General features: G+C 28.5%; 1 protein-coding gene across 1 annotated transcript in view; it reads right to left on the bottom strand.

The window, feature by feature from the left end:
- LOC143143407 (uncharacterized) overlaps nucleotides 1-21,659 on the bottom strand; it is a 64,271-nt gene extending 42,612 nt beyond the window's left edge. Inside the window, exons 1-3 of the mRNA XM_076304589.1 lie at nucleotides 21,435-21,659; nucleotides 13,649-13,790; nucleotides 12,226-12,381 (exon numbers count right to left, since the gene is read on the bottom strand). Coding sequence (XP_076160704.1) covers nucleotides 12,226-12,381; nucleotides 13,649-13,790; nucleotides 21,435-21,659 — 523 coding nt within the window. The remainder of the gene's footprint in view (nucleotides 1-12,225; nucleotides 12,382-13,648; nucleotides 13,791-21,434) is intronic.
- Nucleotides 21,660-22,558: the final 899 nt, after the last annotated feature.

Below are 22,558 nucleotides of genomic sequence, written 5' to 3'. Positions count from 1 at the left end.
CCGTACCGCGAGACTTCAAGTCAGTGGAAGGCAATACGTATACGATACATATGTACGATACAAACAATAGGTGAACATAAGGTAAGAGAAGAACTGGGGCGAGAAGATGGAGCATACAGAAATATTTCTTCTCATAATTCTGTGGAAAAATGTTCTCAGTTGAGTGAATAAAACAAGTAAAGTTCTGTAGTCAAAAGATGTGAATATACTTGTTGCTATGAATCTCTTAAAGTATTTAAAAACCTATCTTTAGGAAACTAGATATAAATTCAACGAATACGAACCGAAAGCCAAGAGTATCGTGCGTGACAGACAAGATATGTGGAACGGCATACTATAGAAGTATGAGGGCCCCACCTATTCCCCATTTCAGAACTCCTGTAGTCACTACGTTTAGGCTCCTGGCGATCATTATTGATTGTATTCATAGGTGTTTCGTTCGATTGCTTATTGCTGATACACAAAACAGCGAATTATTTTCTTTATATTTTTATTTATTTATTTATATATTTAACGAGAGTTTAATTTAGTAACTTGTTTTTTCTGTTTTTTTTTTAACAAATGCTGTATTTTAGCATTAAAAGGAAATGTAGATCGCTGAAGCTTGAGAAACTAATGTATTTTTGCTGGGTTTTGGTAAAAGTCAGAAAGTTTATAAAAACTGCAAAATGAATAATTTTTATCTGAACAATAATTGCCGCATGGCCTTCATTTCCGAAATGGCTGTAAAAATTTATGAAGGTAAAAGATGACAGTTACTGATGGTTTCCGAGCAGAAATTAAATATCATTATAATCTTGAAATTGAATCTGTCTCTCATGTGTATAGAAGGTGACATTTTAAAGCTCTTCAATTCCAAGGAAATTATAAAGCAATTCTCTAAAAAGAAATTTCGTAAATGTTTGTGCTGATCTCTTGAATTGTTTAAATATATAGTTATCTAATTCATTTGAGTAATATATGTTTAATTTTATTAATCTTTATTAATTTCTAATTTATTTGAGTAATGTATGTTTAATTTTATTAACCATTTAGTTTTAGTATTTTTATTTCTATAAGTGCTTCTGTAGAAAGGCCTCAGTGTATTGCTCTGCCCGAAGGATTGTAGTGCTGTTAAGATGGTCCTGGCAATAACAGGTCTAGATTGGTCGAATTACAATTTCAACAGTAAATGGTAATTCAGACGTGGCGTACCAATTATGCCCCCAACATTTCTAAATCTTTCTTCTTGCGATTTTTTCTCGTGGTTATTTAAAAGAAATAATTTTCAAAGCATCAATTGATAATGCCCATGAATAACGTAGAAAAATTATAGTTCCTTGCGCAGAAATAACTAAAGAAACGATAAAAAAGTAGAAAATAAATTTGTAAAAAAATTGAAAAAATGTATTATATTTTGAACGATGATGGATACGTAGAAGGATGACCGATATAAAATAATTTTTAAATGATTCCGGTTATTACTTTAATTAAACAAAATAAGTATAAATTAACTTTGTTCATTTATGTCGACTTAAATAATCTTTCATTTTTTATATTTGGAAGAATATTAGTACTCTCTTAATAACAAATTTTACAAATGATATCTCAAATATAAAGGGGCATTGCCGTAAAAGTGTTGCTAATAATATGAGTCGCGTAAAAGCAGATAAGAAGTTCCACCATTCTGTACAGTGAATAATTAAATACATATCAACTGGCGATACGTGTTTATCCGACTTTTTAAGAATTTACGAATGTATTATTTTGTATTACACTAAATGGCCTCATGCGATACGTGTAAACAGGTTTTTGAATTCATCTCAACAAATGTCATCGTATTATAAATAAAAGAGTATTGGCTTGTATTTAAAAAGTTAATTTAACTTTAAAATTTCTCCCACTACACTATCCACAGACAAAATATTTATACCATGTAATGTCTGCTTTTAGACTTATGAAATAATTTTTTAAGAATATTAACTTTAATTCTGTACGAGATATTCCACTCTTTCCAGTTTAAAACATTTTGTACTTGATAATACATATAATTGGTATTAAGGACTTCCACTTTCAGTATAGTAGGAGAACCTAGCTTGTGGAAGTAGTACAAGTTTTATCAGATTAGGATATGCAGTCCTTGGCCATCAAATTAGGACTACTTGAGTACTGTTGAAAAATGTTAAAATTCAAAGTTCTGTAACTTTGTTAATATTCATTGAAACCTTATAATTATACTTTATGATTTTCTTGGCTAATTTTACCTTAGTAAGTGCCCAAGGAATGAAATTCCCTGTTAAAGTGGAGGCTGTCAATTTATAAAAATTTCTTAATGTTTAACAAGGTCTTTAGCCTATAGAAACTAAAGTAAGCAATTTATTATTTATATCATTAAAAAGTAGAATTACTTTTTCAAACTCCATTAAAAAAGCATGTTTCTTCACGAAGTTACAACGATTTAAAGAAATGTTTGCATTTCTCGCTACTAATAAGAAAGAAATACAAAATGTTCACTTTTTTAATTATAGCATATATCATGTATGTTATTGGCTTACCAAATTATTATTGGATTTGTTATCGACAACGTATAGATTATAATTAATTTATTAATACAAACTATAGTACTGATAAAATTCTAGTGGGTGACGAGCGATCGAGAATCGGGCAGGTGTTGTCTCACTTGTCTACTCATCATTAATCACCATGCTAACTAAACTGAAAAGTAAAATTATGGATATTTGGAAGAATAATGAAGACATAAATCGTATTTTATTAAAAACATGCTTTTTTAATAGGAATTTCACTTCTTTGAAGGAAAATGATGATACTTTCTGATACTATACACAATAAATTGTTAACTTAATTTTTTGTAAGCTAAAAATCGTGTTATACATCAAGAAATTTTTATACTTTGACAACCTCCACTTTAAGGGGAGATATTAACTCTTGGGCACCGACTAAAATAAAATTGGTCCAAGGAATCGAAAAGTATGAAACTTTAATTTACTTTCTGTCGTAACAGTTTTTGATGAATTTTAACAAAGTTATGGAACTTAAAGTTTTTCCATTTTTTAGTAGTATTCGAGTGGTCCTAATTCGATGGCCAAGGGTTGTAGGTAGTCAAGGAAAGTGGTGGAGTGTAGTGACATAGGAAAATAAGAGTGGGGTTTGAAAATGTAATGTGCGAAATGAAATAAAGAGATGTGAGAGCCGGGATGGAGATCAGAGAGAAGAAGTGGAAAGATAAAAGAAAGAAAAAGAGAGAGATATGAGAGGAGAGGAGAGACAAGAAAGGTCATACTGACTTATAGATAAGTGCTATCGAGCTGAAAGCGAGCAGCGGAAGCGTTGGGTGGCATGGAAGTAGTTAAGCAAGTAATGAAATGACTAGTGAGCAACGAAGTTAATTTATCTTTTCCTTCTATTATATTTATGAGGGAAATTATAACCCGAAAAAAATCAATTAATATAATTGGTGTTGTAAAAGTTATGTATTTTGATAGAGACAGATGTTCAAAGGCACAGATAAATAATTCTGTACTAAAGTTTATGACACCTACCTGAGATCAGATGCGGTAATGTCCGGATAGCTAAAATTATTTTAACTTGAATACTTAAAATAAGATCATCCCACAACTGTTTACGTTTATTTGACTCAAGTGTCCAACAATTGTGAAATTGAAAAGTCGCTTACCGAACTTTAAAACGTTGTTACACATGTATCGGTGTGACAACTACTAGAGCAAACTAAGAATTTGTACATTTTCTATCGCATCTTTATAAAAGTACGATAAGTGGGTTGACAAAATTTTCCTAATGAAAATAAGATCAAATACAATATAATTTATATTGTTAATCTAATCATGTTTTTGTTCGTAACAAATACAATGAGTAAAAAATTTTGTTATATAATTAAAATTAAATACTGTAAACTTAAATATTATATGTTTTTGAAGGTTAAAGTGAACGTTAAAAAATCGATATTAAAAATAAAACCCCGAAATTCAATACGGCATTTGGACGTAAGACATTTTTAATAAAAGATCTTGAAGATTACGCACCTGCTAACACAGTAATATGTAAACAATATAAATTTCTTAAGGGGAGACATTGCTTTTAGGGTTTCAAAAAATTGATATTGAATTCAGTTCTTTTCATTCATACTGTGAACATTGCATTTTTAATGAAAATTTTAATAATACAATACAAATTTTCTTAAGAGGCAAAGAAACAGATATGGGTAGCAGTACGAGCATGTTGCTCTACCACCTAAGAAAAAGGAGTATAGGAAACAGAAATTTAGTGATGAGTGCTTACAAGGGAATCTTATGGTAGTGGAAATCGCTTTTCAAACGGTAGTAGATGCAAGTTATAGTAAATACCTAGTATTAAAAAACCCTAATAGGTTTCTTCAAAATGGGCCTTCGTTTTCAAAATATTTTGATTTAAAATTTGATACGCATATATAGTAAATAAATTACTTGAATTTTTTTAACAGAGCAAGTTTTGAGTAAGTTGGTAAAGCGAGTGACTAAGAAGCTATTGATAGTGAAATCTCGAATCTCGTTTTCTCGTTACTATTTTTTTTTTTAATACAACTTTGAAATGCAAAAATATGTTTCATTTATTTTTGTATTTAATTTCAATTCTATATGACATAAATATTAAGACAAAAGCCTTAAAATTTTTAATCTAAAAAATAGAAGTAAATACAATAGTGAAATAGTAGTATGTATCGCATATATAATATCTTTCTGTATTACTCATTCGTATTAGTCATTACAAGGTAAATACTATATTGGTTATTCGTACTGCCACTATCGACGCTAATTGTTTTTGAACATACTGTAAACAATTGTTAGATTGACAGTAATATTAATATCATGTAGGACTGACATTAAATACAAAAATAAATCAAATATATTTTTGCATTTCAAAGTTGTACTAAAAAAAAAAAATAGTAACGAGAGGCCGGGATTCAAAATTCCACTACCAACAATTTCGCAGTCACTCGCTCTATCGACATACCCAAAACTTGCTCTGTTAAAAATATTCAAATCAAAATATTTCAAAACCGAAGGCCCATTTTGAAGAAACCTATTAGGGTTTTTGATACTAGGTATGTACTATAATTTGCATGTACTACCGTTTCAAAAGCGATTTCCACTACTGTAAGGTTCCCTTGTTAGAAGCTGGTTGGTAAAATGTGAAAACGACCCCTTTTAAGTAAAATACTGAATTTGTAGTTAGGTACTAAAAGGCAGGAAAGTGAAATTATTAAGGGATAAGAATACAATTAAATATTGCGGTAACGTAAGTGCATCCGAAATGGAAATAACAAGTTGAAAGTTAATAAAGAAAGCAAATATTACAGTATTCGATATAATCGACCACAATATAAGTGTCAATTCTTTTTGGCATTATGTGTACATGTTTAGTACACCCCGATCACGTAAGTAAAAACTTACGAAAAGGATGACACTGAAGAAAACAAGAATTAGAGCAAAAATACGAAACGTTTTAAACAGAACAATAATTGAAACGACAATGAACATATTATAAAAAAAATTTTATTTATATTAGACATTGCTAGATGAAACTTATTTAAGTGAAATTAAAGCATCATGTATTTTAATTCGATACGTTCATGGAGGCAGAGTGCAAAAGCATTTATTAGATTACTATCAGGGTTAAAGAAGTTACAGCAAAAAGTTTATATTATTTACATGCGAAAAGTTGGGCGTTGTTCTACAGTCTAGAAAGTCATAGGAGAAAGAGGAATCTTTCGTGACGGTGACACTTCACCCTAATACATGTTACTATTGGCTGAATTGGACAAGTGTAAAAATCATCCGTTTAAGAAGGAACACGAACAAACACAAAATACGACAAAGTGAGATGTAAAATGTTGTATATAAGATACGTTTGCGAATTTTATCGTTGCATTTCATTTTATAGTGTTTTGTTCCGTTTGCGTTCCTCGTTATGACGTAAATTTCAACATATGCTCAAGCTATTTAACAATAACAATGTATCTATACAAGAGCGTACGAACACGTCACAAGTGATGCAAATCACCGATTTCCTTTTCTCTTTTGCCGTTTTAGCGTATAGGGCCCCGGTCAACTTTTCACGCATCAATGATACAAATAATTTCAATAGTCGTTAGGAAAGTACTACCTGCCTAATAATTATAAATGTAATTTGAGTTGCAATAAATAATTCAAACTTAATGTTAGGCAGAAAAAAATCTTTCGTTTCTATATTATTAAAAAATAATCCGATGCGTTTGCCACAGCTTGCATTTTCTGGCTTTCGATGCATATAAGTGTCTTCTAAAGAATTTAGAAAATTTGTTACACAAAATATATACATACTTTTTACGGAGCCTGCCAAAAAAAGAGAACTTCAGAAAAATGCAAAGTTTGTTGAATGTGGTGAAGTACATGTTTAAGTTTTCGAGGATAAGATGGTTAGCTCCTTTTGAGAGCATCGAAAGAATTTTGGAACTATGAGATGTATTTATTGTATATTTCGAGCAAGAAGTGAATGACAAATCAAAAACGTTCGAATCAAATGTAGACTCGGAAATGTCAAAGAGTTCAAATATCTCACAGTACAATAAGTCGATAGAAATATTGAGCAATTTATGTTGCCTGTACACTACGACATATTTACAATTTCTAAAGTTTACTCCAAATAAAATAATAAAATATAATAGAATCCTTCAGGAAACGAATAATCTTACATACAAACTTTCAAAATATTGTCGGAAATTTCTGAAAGAAATATATAGTAATTTCATAAAGTGCAATATTATCATTCAAAACAATAACTTATGCGTAGTAGATTCAGATAATGATGATCTGCCTTTAGAGTCAATACATATTGAATGATATACACAATTAACAATAGAAAGTACAAAGGAAGATTCAATAGACAATGAAAAAAAATCAAATTCACGACTTTTACATAAATTGCAAAAGTTTGATCAGGCTATTTGTAAAAGTGCAATTAAAATACTGCTAATAAATAATCGAGGAAGTACATGACCATTCGCATGATTACATCGAAAAGGAATGACAAGATACAATACAAAAGTATGTATATGTAAAAATATTTTGGATTCATAGCACTTTTTAAGAATAGTTTTTGTTGCCAAAATGAACATCGTGGATATAAAAAAAGTTTTAACAATGAATACTAGTGATAATCATATTTACGTCGAAAGAATATAACATTGGGTAAATTTTTTACAATTTGTACAACAAACAATTATATTGTTGAAAAGCTTGATCTTTGTTATGCAAACGAGAATTATACAGAACACATAAAAATTGTTTAGCAAAACACCTATTTGTATTGTTGATCAAGGCTTTTGTGACATAGTCTTATTTAAAAGAGTGTGATTAGAAAGCGTTTATACCTACATTAAAAGACAAACGTAATCAGATAATTAATATAGAATTAAATGCATCTCATCGTGTAGAAAGAAAATGTGAGCCTAAAGCTGTTAGAAAAATTATAGGTACTTTAGAATGTAATAAGAATGACAGCTTTTATTGGTTGGGTTTATTCAGTTTCTTTCATTCCTATATTGTTTTTCTGAATATAAACGTATTAATGATCGTATAGACATTCATTTGATAAAAAAGGTATGAAAGTCCGACGTATAAGACACGTAAAAATGGCAAAAACTTCGATTTAATAAAATAATTGTAACAACATACACGTATACTTACTGTAAAAGAATAATTGTAGTTCGGTGACTGTTTGGATATAAAATCAGCATTTTTCACCATTCCTTTAAGTTTCTTTATTTTTTATAACTTGAATTTACAATGAAAAATTCTAAAAGAATTTCGTAATATATTTGTCGGCAATTGAAATGCCTCTGATTCTTGTAAAAATTTATCATACAATAGAATAGGAGAAATTGGAAAAAATATATTTCTTAATGTTTGCCCTTTGATAATCCCCAAGTAAATATATACAGTTAAATATATACTTGATAAAAATTGTTTTACATGCTACTGAATGACTCGGGAATTGAATTCGATTTAAAGCCGCATTTAACACTTCTATTCGGCTACACCCTTTATAAATGATTAAAAATAAATGAATTTGGTATTATTAAGTAACTAACATTTTTATGTAATATTAGTTGTAACATTCTTTATATAATAAAATTAACGAAAAATTCAAATATAAATTTGAAAAAGCAACTTACTTTTAAAAATTATGCAACCGGCATTTGTATTACCAAATTGAATGATTTGTTTCTTTAATTTGCAAATAATTGTATATGTATTTTATATACAATTTGTCTGTTGGAATGCTATATCATATATCATCTGGAATGTTCATTAATTCTATGCACGATAGAGCACGTGTATTTGCAATACCGACTACACAACCGCAAGTATTATGTACAAACAGTGGAATAAAAGTAAATTGTATATATATTTTTTATAAATAAATGAAGTTTTTATAAACATATAAATAAATTTAAAATAAGGTTAATTTAAATAATGGAAATCATTATAAATTTACAACTTTTATAATGGACTCACTTTATAAATTTATTATAATTTTATAAATCACAAATTGTTTAAAACTATTTTGTAAACCTGTTACTTGCATAAATTGTTTAGGAATACTTGATAAACTTATTGTAAATAAAGGAATGAATTTATAAATTTATAAATGTTATCCTTCATTTCTATTTTCGAAAATATTGTACATATACATAGGAAGTCTATATATGATGATAAATAAATTTATAAACTTATGAATTTATAACGGACTTATACAAATTTTACAAAAGATGTAATATATAATAAATCCAAAATATTATAAACTTTAGCAAGAAGTTTATAAATTTACTTGTTTATATATTTTACAATAAAAGTTTATAAGTTTACTTATTTATATAAAATGTCTAAATCATTTACACATTATTTATCAATCTATGCATAATTAATCACTTTCTAAATATTGAAAAATGTGTTTATTCGTTTATTTGTTTATTTTACGTTTGTTTTGTTTGTTTATAACATGCCATATGACTTAATCATCGAGAATTATACATATGGAGCTGTAATGATGTGAACTATAAAGACAAATAATCCAGGTTTAGTTATGCTTTTCTATTTTTAATGTTACGTATAAAATTTCCAGCGTTTACGCGATATTTTATATCAATGACATTGTTACATCTGAACTATTTATGTTTTTAATTGTTAAAAATCCTTAAGGCTTTTATGATCAATTCAGATCAAATAAAACTTTTACGAATTCCTGATACTGAATAATATTCAAAGCGATCCAGAATATTTCAAATCTGTTTCAGACATAAATTCAAACGCGGATCACTAATCGTAGCTTTAATATTCTTATATTATAAGGAAGCACGTACCAATAATCTCATTCTGACTTTTGCGAAGAGATTGATGGTATATAATTACTTATCGATCTGATTTTGATATGGAGGTAATATAACGTTTCTGTCTATATCATTAAATTATTAATGATGTATAAATAGCGATATTGATAGATACAGCATCACTGTTAGTAGTATATATTCTGAGCTATACTATTTCCAAATATCCCTATAGGCAGCGACAGCAACTACCCCGCCCCCTTGACCCCCTACACGTTTTATAGCGTTTCTCTTGTCCTTATCTTCCTTGGTCACCAAATCCTTCTGTTCGGAATTGAAGGTTCGCTGGCATTGTACTGTCGTTTATCTCTTCGTAAGCGCGGAGATCTATGCATTTGAATCGCCAGCAAACGAACCAGCATCTTGTGATCTAGCCGACAAAAATACCGAAACATATTTGCATTTCAGATTTCTTAGCCAACCGTTTTCTTTCTTTTCTGATTGCCCTGTGATTGTGGCGATTAATGCGATTGCACCCGAGAAGAGTTTCGATTACCAAAGATTCGAACCGTACAAATCTTCCTTTGCTGTTTGTAAAAGAGTTTGCTGTCTTTAAGACCTTTTTTAATTTGTGATTAACGTAAATTGTTTTATCATAGTAAATTAAACAAAAAAAAAGTAAATATATATATATATATATATATATATATATATATATATATATATATATAATATCCCCCTGTTCATCGTAGATAATGCCATGATTTTTAAATAACTTACGATGACTTATTAAAAGAAAGTTCTGAATAAAAGTTTATATCTTTGATGAGGAATAAATATCATAGTACAGGCTTGGAAATTATTTTTTTTATAAAAACAGGAGATAATTTTGTAAATTTTAAATTGAACCAAATACTTTCTTTCGTAATAAATTGGTAGGGAAAAAATGCTATGCTACGGGCAACATTAATCTATATTAATTTTACTCTTGAAAAACACATTATAAATGCGTAGGAAAATAATTTTCGCAATGATCTACTCTAGTCATGAAAGATATTCTACTATATGTTTGTAATCCATTATTGTTTAATCGTACGTCCTTTCGCGCCTTTGCAGTGCCGTCATCTAGTAACCACTGACATCGATGTAAATGTATTTCATGTGTAATATAAACTATCACAAAATTTATTTTTATACTTTACACATTCAAAATATTTTTGTTAGAAATGAAGGTTTCAAACATATTCTTTAACAAAATATAATACGGGGAAGATACCATAGTATTAATATATTGTTTTGCAATGTACTTTGAAATAAGAAATAGACACAATCTAAGTACGCCACATATAAAATGAGATTGTTACGCATTACTACTGTTCAATACATGTATTTAAAATTTAATTGTCTTTCACATCTTTGCTCATTGCATATTACATTTATTAAATTGAATTGTATATGTTTTAAACCAGAATAGAAAACAATTTTACCCATTATTTCACATTTTTCTACATTCTGAATATGTATATTATGTTAAATGCGTATAGACATTTATATTCTAATAGAAATATTAAAACTGCACTGATAAAAAAGGAATACATATTTAACATTTTGTTCTCTATGAATACAGAATTTATTCTGGTAATAGAAATTGCATTCGACTTCTAATTTGTTTAGTATTGCGTAAGATTTCTCACCTCAAAGTAAATGCCCAAATTTAGTACATCAAATAGTGTTAATAAGAAGCGCGGTAAATATGACAAAATCTCACTTTTTCTACAAAAATTATTGTTCCTTTGTTTTGCTAACATGAAGCTGAAATGCTTAAAAAATTTTTACAACGAAGAGGCAAAAACTAAATTATTATATTAAATGTAAAGTGTATTTATAGTTTCTTCTGCACCACAAACCGCAATAATTATACTTTATTGTTTTTAATGAATTCTTTTCATTAATTGTATTAATATTTTTCATAGTTTTTATTTCCATGAAAAAATTAATACATTTAAAAAATTTCTGTGTAGTGACCATCGAACCATTTTAACACAACTCTTTGCTACCAAAAATTAAAAACTTGATACTGGTTTCAAAAAGTTAGAAATAATTCAATGTAATTATATACCAAAAATCATATTTGTATTTCAATAAATGAATAATCATATGCGAGAGGGCTAAAACGATTTTGGAGCCATTCAGCTTGATTTTAATATTAGTCTGAAATCAATGAATCGAGTAATATTTTCTTGAAAATTTTGTAAACTTTAAAGTCCGGCGCTCCGCATTTTTAGAAAACTTTTCTTCTTTTATTTTTTTCTTATTTTATTGGAACTTCTTTGATTGAAAATTCGTTTGTTAGGAAACTTTGAAATTGAAATAAGAGTAGCAGTTTTATTACATTTATAGGCAAATAATATTACTTAATATACTTTTTATATTTCTTACTCATAATGTATGGAAATTTCAATCAATTTTTTAAACCATTCAGAAATAAAATTGATCAATGAATTAGCTAATTGTAAATCACCAACTTATTTAACCAACAAAACCTTAATACATACAATACAACAACTAGAGAAGAAAATTTATTTTAGAAACTGTAATTATGATTCTATATGAAACAATATACACATAATATACATACGTACATATTGCAAAATATTGAAAATTGTAATGTAAAACGATTAAGACATGTTATAGATAACTATTATTGAAACATAAGTTTGAGTGTTTAAATTAGAACAAATTTGATGTATTTAAGTATACACACACGTATAGAAAGATCATACAAATTTCACACTTTACAATTATTTCGATTCATCAAACTTAATTTGTATAGTTATTATTTAAGAAAGTTTTTAATGACTCACCATCTAGAATGGAATCGATCGTACATCTGTATATAGCCGACCTCGAACACATATCGTGCGAAATAAAGACGAAATCTTGTTCTGCCGTAGGAAGAAACCAAGCTACTAATTCTGTGTCTGGTTGCACATCTTTTATTACCTCAAAGATTGGATCCCCTAGGTAACATAAACAAAGAAGAAATAAAAAAAATCAATTTTTGCTACAATGAAATACAACAAAATTTCTTTCATTCTTTTTCAATTATGAAACACATGAAAATTGTATAAAATATTGTTTTCCTTTTACTTTTAAAAAGTACTATCAAACTACAATCCTATTATTAATGAAATTGTTGAAAAACTTTAAATAAATATAGATTTTCAAAATTGCTAGCACGTGATATATACATATATTGTTACAGATATTTAACGAATCTAATTACTCTACATCCAAAATGCGTTTGTAAATGTACGAATATCGAACAACAATGATATTTTTGAAATTTTTAATATACTCCATTTATTAACCGAGATTTATTATAATACCGCGCCTTTAATGAGCAGTTTTCAGAAGATGACAGAAGAGCGGTCATTATATTTCTTATAATTTATTACATGGATAATACATATATCTATTATAAGACACACATCATCGTATATTTATTAATATCAATCTTATATATAAAAGATTAATATATGATTTTAATATAGTTTAAATAGGCTTTAATATTTTTTACAAGGCACCTACAATTAAATGTGCAGTACTTGTTACATAAATACATTTTCTTATACATTTCTTAATGTGAATATTGTAATAACAATATGAACATTGAAATCCAGGACCTTAAAATTAATTTATAAATTTTATAATCGTGTTTTCTATGAATCGTTTATATCGACATAGATAAACTTTTAGATTCAAGTATTAGTTACTATTTTAATATTTAACAGTTGTATAGTCACAAAAAGGTTGCATTTTTGTTTGTCAACACTTTTCGGTGTCTTTTTTTTTTTGAAAATATTTTTTGTCAAGAAAAACGACACTAAAGAAAATATTTGAAAATTACAGAGGCATTTAGTACAATGATCTATTTAAATAGTTCGCTCATATTTACTTTTTTGGACTCGTCAAACGATTGTTAAAATGGAAGATAATTTTTTTATGGTAAGAATTTTTATTTATCATTCATTTTGGAAAAATAACAAGGTCAACTATTTCACGTTTTTAAATTGGAAATTGTAATCCAGTATAAAACAAACTTAATGATCAGTAATATTCAACATTTATGTTTATTTTATTATCATTGTTACATTACTATAGTAGTCCATGTATAATCAAAATACTTTCTTTAAATTTAAAATGCCTTAGATTGAATATAAGAAGATAAATGTATTAGTGCAAGTTATACTAGGTCACTTTTTCTAATTATATCCACTAACTTACCTTTTATTTTGGTACCAATTAGATTAACTTGTTCATCATAAGATTGAACTATTCGAAGGAATCTTATCCAATTGCATTGACGTTTATTAAGGCTATAATTTGAAAGAAAAACCTCATCGTAGCAGCCGTATTCTCGTCTGATCTGGAATCCATTGCAGTTATGGAACATCGTGAGATTATTATCGTGCTGTGCTATGTCAATTTGTTTAAAATTAGAAATTTTACTATTAGTTGAAGACATGCAATTATTTCCTTTACTTCTTAAGTATTATTAAAATATTAGTTACATGTAAAAGTTATTTACAATGGTATCAATCATTACTTGGTGTAAACAAGCAATTATACGAGTAATTCAACATATACGTATGTTTTTCCAAGTCTTTCATTTCTTTTTTATCGGAAGATTTCAACCACTATTCTTTGGTCTTATTTAACAGAAAGCAACATTTTTTCAAATTAAAATACAAAGAAAAACAGTTTCTTTCAATGAGGAATGTTATCCAATATGGACCTAAGTATATGTACAGAAATTTTAAATGGAATATCAAGAGCAGGTATATCTTGAAAATTTGAGTGGGGAAAAGAAGAAAATAGAACATGAATTGATAATTAGCGTTTTATATACAGGATATTCCTAAATTAGCGGGAAATATTTTACGTACTGATTTAAAACTTGAAGAAAATGAAAAAAGTTTCTATGAACATATGTCCTATTTCACTTTGTTTACGAGATATAGTGAATTTTATATTGAATAGAATATTTTATTTTGTATGCGATTACTTTCAGAGGAGATGTTTAAAATGATTACTATATTATCATACATTTCAATACATGTATGCAGACACCTTTTGGCAACATAAAGCACTATAACAGCATATGAATCATGTGAAAGGTATCAAACATTGTTTGTAAACTGTAGAACACAATAAGTTATAGTAGTTTTGGTTTCTGAAGTATTATTATTTACAATACAAAACTTGCTATATTCCATAACAAATTTAAAATAGAACATATATTAATATCAACTTTTTTTTATTGTCTTTAGATGATAAATCAGTACATAAAATATTTTCCACTTACTACCTTGATCAAAAAGTTTTAGGACTTTATTCATAAAATCAAAAATACAAATTTATTCGTCCAAATCGATATGGTCCCCTTCAAAGTAGTCCCCATTGACTGCAATGCACTTGCGCCAGCGCTTGATCCAATCCTCGAAACACCGCTGGTACTCAATTTTCGGTATGTCCATCAGAGCCGTCTTCGATTTTGTCATGACCTCCTCTCGGGTACTGTAACGCGTTCCGCGAAGCGGTTTTTTAATTCGGTTGAACAGAAAAAAGTCGCAGGGAGCCAGATCTGGTGAATTTGAAGGCTGCTGGATAGTGTTCGTGTTGTTTTTCGTCAAAAACTCGCGGATAAGGATCGCATTGTGCGCCGGTGCGTTATCGTGGTGCAAAATCCACGAGTTGTTTGCCCACAAATCTGGCCTTTTTTGACGAATTGCTTCGCGCAAACGTCTCAAAACGCCCAAATAATATTCTTTGTTGACTGTCTGTTTTTCTGGCAAGAATTCTTGATGCACAACACCATTGTAATCCATGAAAACCGTGAGCATCGCCTTCTTTCTTGACTGAAAACGACGTGGTTTTTCGACCGACTCACGACCACTTCTGAAGCGTTCGTGCCATCGAAAAACATTTGATCTCGAAAGAGTATCGTTGCCGAAACACTTCTCCAACATATCCAAGGTCTGCGGACCGTTAAATCCGTTTTTTACACAAAATTTAATGCAAACTCGTTGATGCTCAAATGATGCCATTTTCAAAATCGAAGACACGAACAAAGGAGATGTGCTCAGTACAACGTAACTTTTACAAATATCAAGCTATGATGCTGAAATTGGAAGGAAGTGTTAATGACAGATATGGTAACCTAAGAAAAAAAAAAAAGAAACAATCGGGTGATTGACAGCGACACATGGGGGACAGTCCTAGAACTTTTTGATCAAGGTAGTATGTGGAAAAAGTTCTTGTTCTTTTATTTATTAGTGTGAAAGGAAAATGTTATTCACTGCCAATAAAAACATATATATATATATTGGATTATTATTAAAAGTCATTAATACTTGCCAATTTTGTCAATTATCATATTTAAAATATTTTTCTTTTAAGAATACTTTCCTAAAATATTAATGCGGAATTCAAAATAATTACGCAAATATAATATTTTTATTGAATGTTTACGGAGCTTAAACAAGCTACTTCATGATAAATCGCTTGAATCCATTTTGTGTTATAAAGGTGAAGCATATCTTTCATGATATTGAAAGGGGATCCAAGTAACAATATTAATTTTTTAATGCATAGGAACTTTTAAGGCGATTTTGGGGACAACTTATTTCTTTTTTTATAAAACTATATTTCTTATTTTGGAATCCTATTCTACGTTGTTAAAAACATCTTTCTATAAAACCTATTTTTTAAAATATTTAGAAAAACATCCACAAAATTGTTACGGTAATACATTACTGTTTTAAGTTTACTACGTTAATACACTATTACATTAATAAAAATGCAATATAATTTTTCGATACAAGAACGTTATAATAAATGCTCAAAATAGTGACTTTAAACTTTCATACACTTACTATGTACAAATAATAAAGTTTCTTTGCCAATACTTTGCTAGGCAGTTGTGATTCATTCTTTTCATACTTTATAGACTGGTAGATAGATTGTGATATACCTTTTTTTAAAGGTAATCCCATAAGAAATAATCTGTCAATGTTTAATCAGATAACCAGGCCGGCTAGTCAATTGGATAGCCTCAATCCATTCAATAATTAGTAAATTCCCAATCTATTATAATATTTGCCGTACGATATGCAAATAATGAGGCGGCGAACCGTCATGTCATGCTAAAATCACGTTTCGTCTGTCTGCTAGGCTTAGTTTCTCAAGTAATATTGCGATTTGAATCCCCTCTAGAAATCATAAAAGGCATGTTCCATTTTCTTTTTTAATTAAAAGTCTACGAGGTATTTCGTTGTGTCAAGTTGTACATATAAACAGCCAGGCTCATAAGTATTCATATCCTCACCGTCTATGAAAGAAATTTGTTAAGATAAAGTGTTACATTCGAGGTTTTTCAATAAATCTTTTACTATAAATATAAACCTGTATAAATTTTACCTATACCAAATGTTAACAAAATCCCACAAATAATACCGAAAATATATAAATTTTAACATACACAGTACATAATAAAATTCCTTATACACACATCATAACATTGTTATGTTTACAAAGTCCAGCAATCTAGTATATTGTAAAACCTTGTTTAAGTAACAATTTCATATAAAAAATTAGTCGAAATACATGTGAAATCATTCTAGAAGAACGAAAAGTAATGATTTCTATTTTATATTATATATAGAAGGCCAAAATTATCTAGGGATAGAAAAAACAGTTGGTAGAACTAAGCCTACTATTCAACATATGATTAAAAGAATAACAAAATTATTGTTTAATAAATAAACAACCTACTAAAAAGGCAAAGATTTTAATTAATTAAGAAGATAAAGCTGTAGTATACGAAGTGTAAACGAATCCTGAAATTAGTGCACTAAAACTGGCGACAATGTGTAACTCTATGTTCCATAAAAATGTATCGGCTAAAACATGCAAAAAAAGATTAAGAAATGAAAACTTTCATGATTAACTATCAAGGAAGAAACTTTTCCACTTGTGCCACTATATTTCATATTGATGTCTTAATTCGAATATTATGTAGATCAAACAAAAAGTTGGTTTAACATATTTACACAAAGATAATTATCGCGAGCAAGGTGTTCCATTTTGTTGATCCACCCGCATATCGGTGTAATTAGTAGTGACATTATAGAAAATTATAAATGAATGATAGACAGGGTGACACAAAACGGTTAGAACCAAACTTATGCTGCGTTATTGAGGCTAAGTAGATGAAAAATATTTAAAGATTTTTATCATTTTTATCATTTATTACGATAGTTATAATAAGTGTTCGAAACTTCCTCCTGAAAGAATACAGGCTTCCATTTGTCAAACTAGTCATTGCGAAACTCTTCCGAATTGCATCGTACTTTACCATGCACAAAACGCATATCGCATAATTCAGACCGTTTGTACACGTTAATAGAAATCTCTCAAATGAAATTGTAAAGAGAATAAGTATTAAACCATTACATGTCTAATAAACGTTAGAACGACTAATAGTAGAGGTCTTGATGCCGTATATCAAGACAGATAAACAACAACTATTATTGAAAAGCAGAAAAATAAAACAAATTGAAAGACGTATTTTATCAATTTTAAGAATTTTCAGATATAAGTTTATGGAAATTTTTTTCATCTACCATCATCTGGCTTGTAGTATATGTTTAGTACTGCCTTTTTTGAACACCAGATATAATGGAAATGATTCTTTCATACAAGGTATTTCGGACATTTGAAGAGCGCTGTAATTTTCATACTTGTAAGTAGAATCGTGTATTTTCTTTTACAGAGTGTACCTTGTAAAAAGAAACAACAATGGTCTGCATTATTTGAGGTTTTAAAGCCGTTCTCTCAATTAATGCAATAATTTTAAAGAAGTATTTCTGAAATTGTAGTTAAAAGTGAAAAATATTCATATAGAAATTTCGTAGTGCAATTACAAAATAAGAAGTCTATTATTTAAGAATTCAGAATACGTTTAGAATACATAGGAAGAAGACTTATTTTGTGGTATCAATATATTATATTTTGAACGCAATAATCTTAAAGATCTTAAAGAAAAGGTTCAAAATTAGTAATGAAATTGTTAGTAGTAGTTTATTATACCACTAGATGAATTTTTGACATGATTTAAATATTGACAAATATGTTGTAAAAGTTATAGAGAAGAAGTATGACAGTACTCTAAAAAGTGCACCAAACTCACATTACAGCGCTAGTTGAATGGTTTGCCCACACTCCAAATTTAAATATAATAAGGAAATGTTGAACAGAATATTTAAGAACAGTCTTTGCAAATGGTAGTCAGTTTGAAAATGTATATTAGATAAAACAGAAAATCATATTATGTGATACGTGATACCTGTTAGGTGATATTTAAAAGACACTGTCATTCGTAATTGTATACGCAATATGAGTTGATAAAGAATGTAACTTAATATTAAATAGTTTTAATATTTTGTATTTATACCCTTTGAATCAATAACAGCTTGAATTTTCCTAAGCATACAACTCTTTTACGTTATTTAGGAATAATGCAACTGCATAACAATGCTAGGTGTAAGTCTCTTTAAAAGAAATATGATAAAACTCGAACTAAGGACACCGCACGCGTTACTCAATCATGGCTTCAAAGTAAAAAGCTAAATCGTTATTGATTGTAATCACCACAATCATCAAACTTAAACACTATTGAAATTATGGAAATTTTAATGAAACTAATTTAAATATATCGTTATTATGAAAAACCATGACAACAAAGTGGAACAAAAATAGTTTTATATAAGATAAAGAACTTGAAGCAAATATGTTAAGAAGAATTCAAACAATTTATTAACGCATAGGTTACATGTACAAAATATTAAAATTATTTCATGTTAAGTTACATTTTTTATTAAGCCTAACTATACATTTATCGTTTAAATACTTTTCTAATAAATATTCTTATCGGTGCGTTACGTATCTTTTTATTAATGTAACAATTCAAATTATAAATTAAGTATATTTCAAAAGATTTATACTTAGAGATATATTTTTATTAAATATTATAAAATATATAATAAAGGAAAGTATTTAATCCATTTTCAGCAATTAGATATTAACAGCGATAAAATAAATTAACTTCATTAATATTTTAAATAAACATGAAAATTTAACAATGAACTGTTGTATCACACCAATAGATATTTGCATAGTTAGAGTTTGATTTACATAAGTATCTTTAGTTTCTCTATGATGTACATTATATTTATTAATTGTAATTATTAAAAGGAGACATACACTGAGATCACGTGTAATCTGTTTTTAGATTGAAACAACAATTATTAAACTGTGTGAATAGCAAGATAAACTATAAAATGACTTCATGTAAATGATAGCAAATTTCTAATATATAAATAAACATTTAGTATAAAAGACTAAATATAATATACATTAATTTGTAGTTACCAATGCTTAGAACCCCTTCTATGATCTATAATATTATTTAAATCATATACTTTGACAGAGATTTATGCAATTTAATGAATTTTATTTCGTGACAAATTATTCCATTCCGTTGTGATTTCTTGTTTTATCTAATATACATTTTCAAACTGTCTACCATTTGCAAAGACTGTTCTTAAATATTCTGTTCAACATTTCCCTATTATACATAAATTTGGAGTGTGGGCAAACCATTCAACTAGCGATATTTCCGTATACATTGGATATATTTTTATAGTTTCTGTAATGTGAGTTATCTTGGAAAATGAATTTTGTCTAACCAATACAATAATAGTGTTGGTAATAATTGTTAAAGCAATACAATAAATGTTGATAATAAACCTTTCGGACAGATTATTGTATTCAGATCCGAATTGTCTTGTAAAAATCTTGATTTAAACCATATAATGATCTGGATCAGAATTGAATACAATGCTAAGATATAACTTGTTAGTTAAATTAAATAATTACAAATTAATAAGCACATGTTACTTATTGCTAAGACAAAATTCATTTTTCAGTAAGGCAACGCTCCTGGTCAAACTGAAAAAATTGTCAAAATCTGTCCATTGTGTGATAAAGTTCTTCTTTTACATTGATTTATATAGTTTCTGAATTTAAGTATAATAAACAAACATTGAAGAGCCCTTTCAAATGCGATTTGTATGAAGAGAAAATAATTTGAAAATTTGCATTAGGTATTTAGAATAGAATATGAGTTGATAAAGAATGTGACTTAATATTAAATAGTTTTAATATTTTGTATTTATTCCCTTTGAATCAATAACAGCTTGAATTTCCCTAAGCATACAACTAAATTTCTTTCCACGAAATAAAACTCATACACTGCACAAATCGCTGCTAAAACGATCTATTCAAATTAATAGAAAATAAAGATAATTCTAGACATTGTTCTAAATATCTATTTATATATTGTAACTATGTTATCATTTTGTCATTATTAAATAATAGTTTATTTTACTTTACATAAAAGCCAATTAGTATCAATCTACGATCACAATTCTTCAAGTATAAATATTGTACATAGAATATAATTAGTTGCGTAACTTAAAATTGGCCACACTATAATCTATCGAATATATAATAAATGAATCATAATGTATGTATAATTATTTATTTACTATAAGCTTTACTATAAGAATATATCATAAAGTGTATTTAACCTACATTTACGTATAAAGTATATATATATATATATATATATATATATATTCCTTCATCTTTTCGTTTCTGAAACACGGACTACAAACCTTTAATGGTTTGTCCTCATTTAATCTGTTTGTACAGTAGTGTACAATTAATAAAGCAGTGTAATAGAAGATATAAAAGAGAGTAATAGCGTAAAATAATTGCTTGAATAACATTGAGCATTATTTTCTATTGAATTACAACTTTTTTATCTTACTATAAAAGATACGACGTAGTAAAAGAAAAAAATGTAATTGAACATTTATACCCCATTCTTTTTTATCAATTCGAAGCATTAATACAGTTAAATGTCTACAGTGAAAAAATTACTTACATCATTGTCATCGAGAAGAGAATAAAGGTCGATCTTGTCAAATCGAATGGATCCCTGAAAGGGATAAATCAACGTCCCTGACGGAATAAGTACATTTGACCAAACAGAAATTCTGACGTCCGTAACTAAGCTTCCTGAATCATTCTTGAAAAGTCCCTTATAGGTTGATCTATCGTTAGCAAGGACCAAGGAAAATTCTTTAGGTATCAGAACGCAGGTTTCCATAACAGAGGCCCCGTAGAGGGATAATTTGGAAAAATCACAGCTACGGTTGTCTCCACTAGAAACACTTTCCTTAAGAGTGCACACGATAAATTATTCTTTTATAGTAAACACGTTCTTGTTTATTTCTCGTGAAACAGAACAATTTAATATTAGTAGTATTTATAATAGTCTTTATAGATCACCCAAACTAATGGCACTCAAAGAATGAAACCAATGAATTAAACTTGATTTTTGAACTCAATTTAAAAAGAAAGTAATATTTACACCGATAAATGTCTTCGTTTCCCGATACGTTGATACCGTCGATGGATGATCAGTTAGGAATCATCACGAGACTGATGAAGCACTAAGATTTTAAAAATATAGCGGTGCCCGTTTACAATACACTTAAAACTTTTCGTTAAATAGAATGTTACTTTTGTTCGTGATTAGTCGCTAGACGATATTAATACTCGTAGGAAGTAAATGAGCGGGTAATTACGATAATGTAACAAATTAAGACTATACTGTAAGATTGCAAAGTGAAATTTCAGTTCCGTGCGTGAGGGTCGTTCGTCCTCCAAGGTGCAAGGGCCTCGGCTGACTGGATAGGATTAACCGACTGATCTTGACCTTGCGACGGGTTACCAGCATTTGCTACCGAATGGGTAGCCCTTCCCCTTCTTTACCTCTTTTCCCACTCACAGTACATGGCCCGCTGCAGACTTTTGCAATGGCGTAGTCCTCCCAACAACTTGGTTTTCAGAATTTCTTCCGTGATATGGCAAATACGGTGATTTCAGTTTCTCCATATTGATTATTTTTCGGGTCGTACCTTCCGAATTAACTTTAAATCAGTTTTTCTTCTAAAACATAAATCCAAAATAACCTTGGTTTTATAAAACAATGAATAGAAAGAG

This window comes from Ptiloglossa arizonensis, chromosome 2, assembly GCF_051014685.1.
Source record: "Ptiloglossa arizonensis isolate GNS036 chromosome 2, iyPtiAriz1_principal, whole genome shotgun sequence".
Classification (NCBI taxonomy): Eukaryota; Metazoa; Arthropoda; class Insecta; order Hymenoptera; family Colletidae; genus Ptiloglossa; species Ptiloglossa arizonensis.
This window is presented reverse-complemented; position numbering and strand designations above follow the sequence as displayed.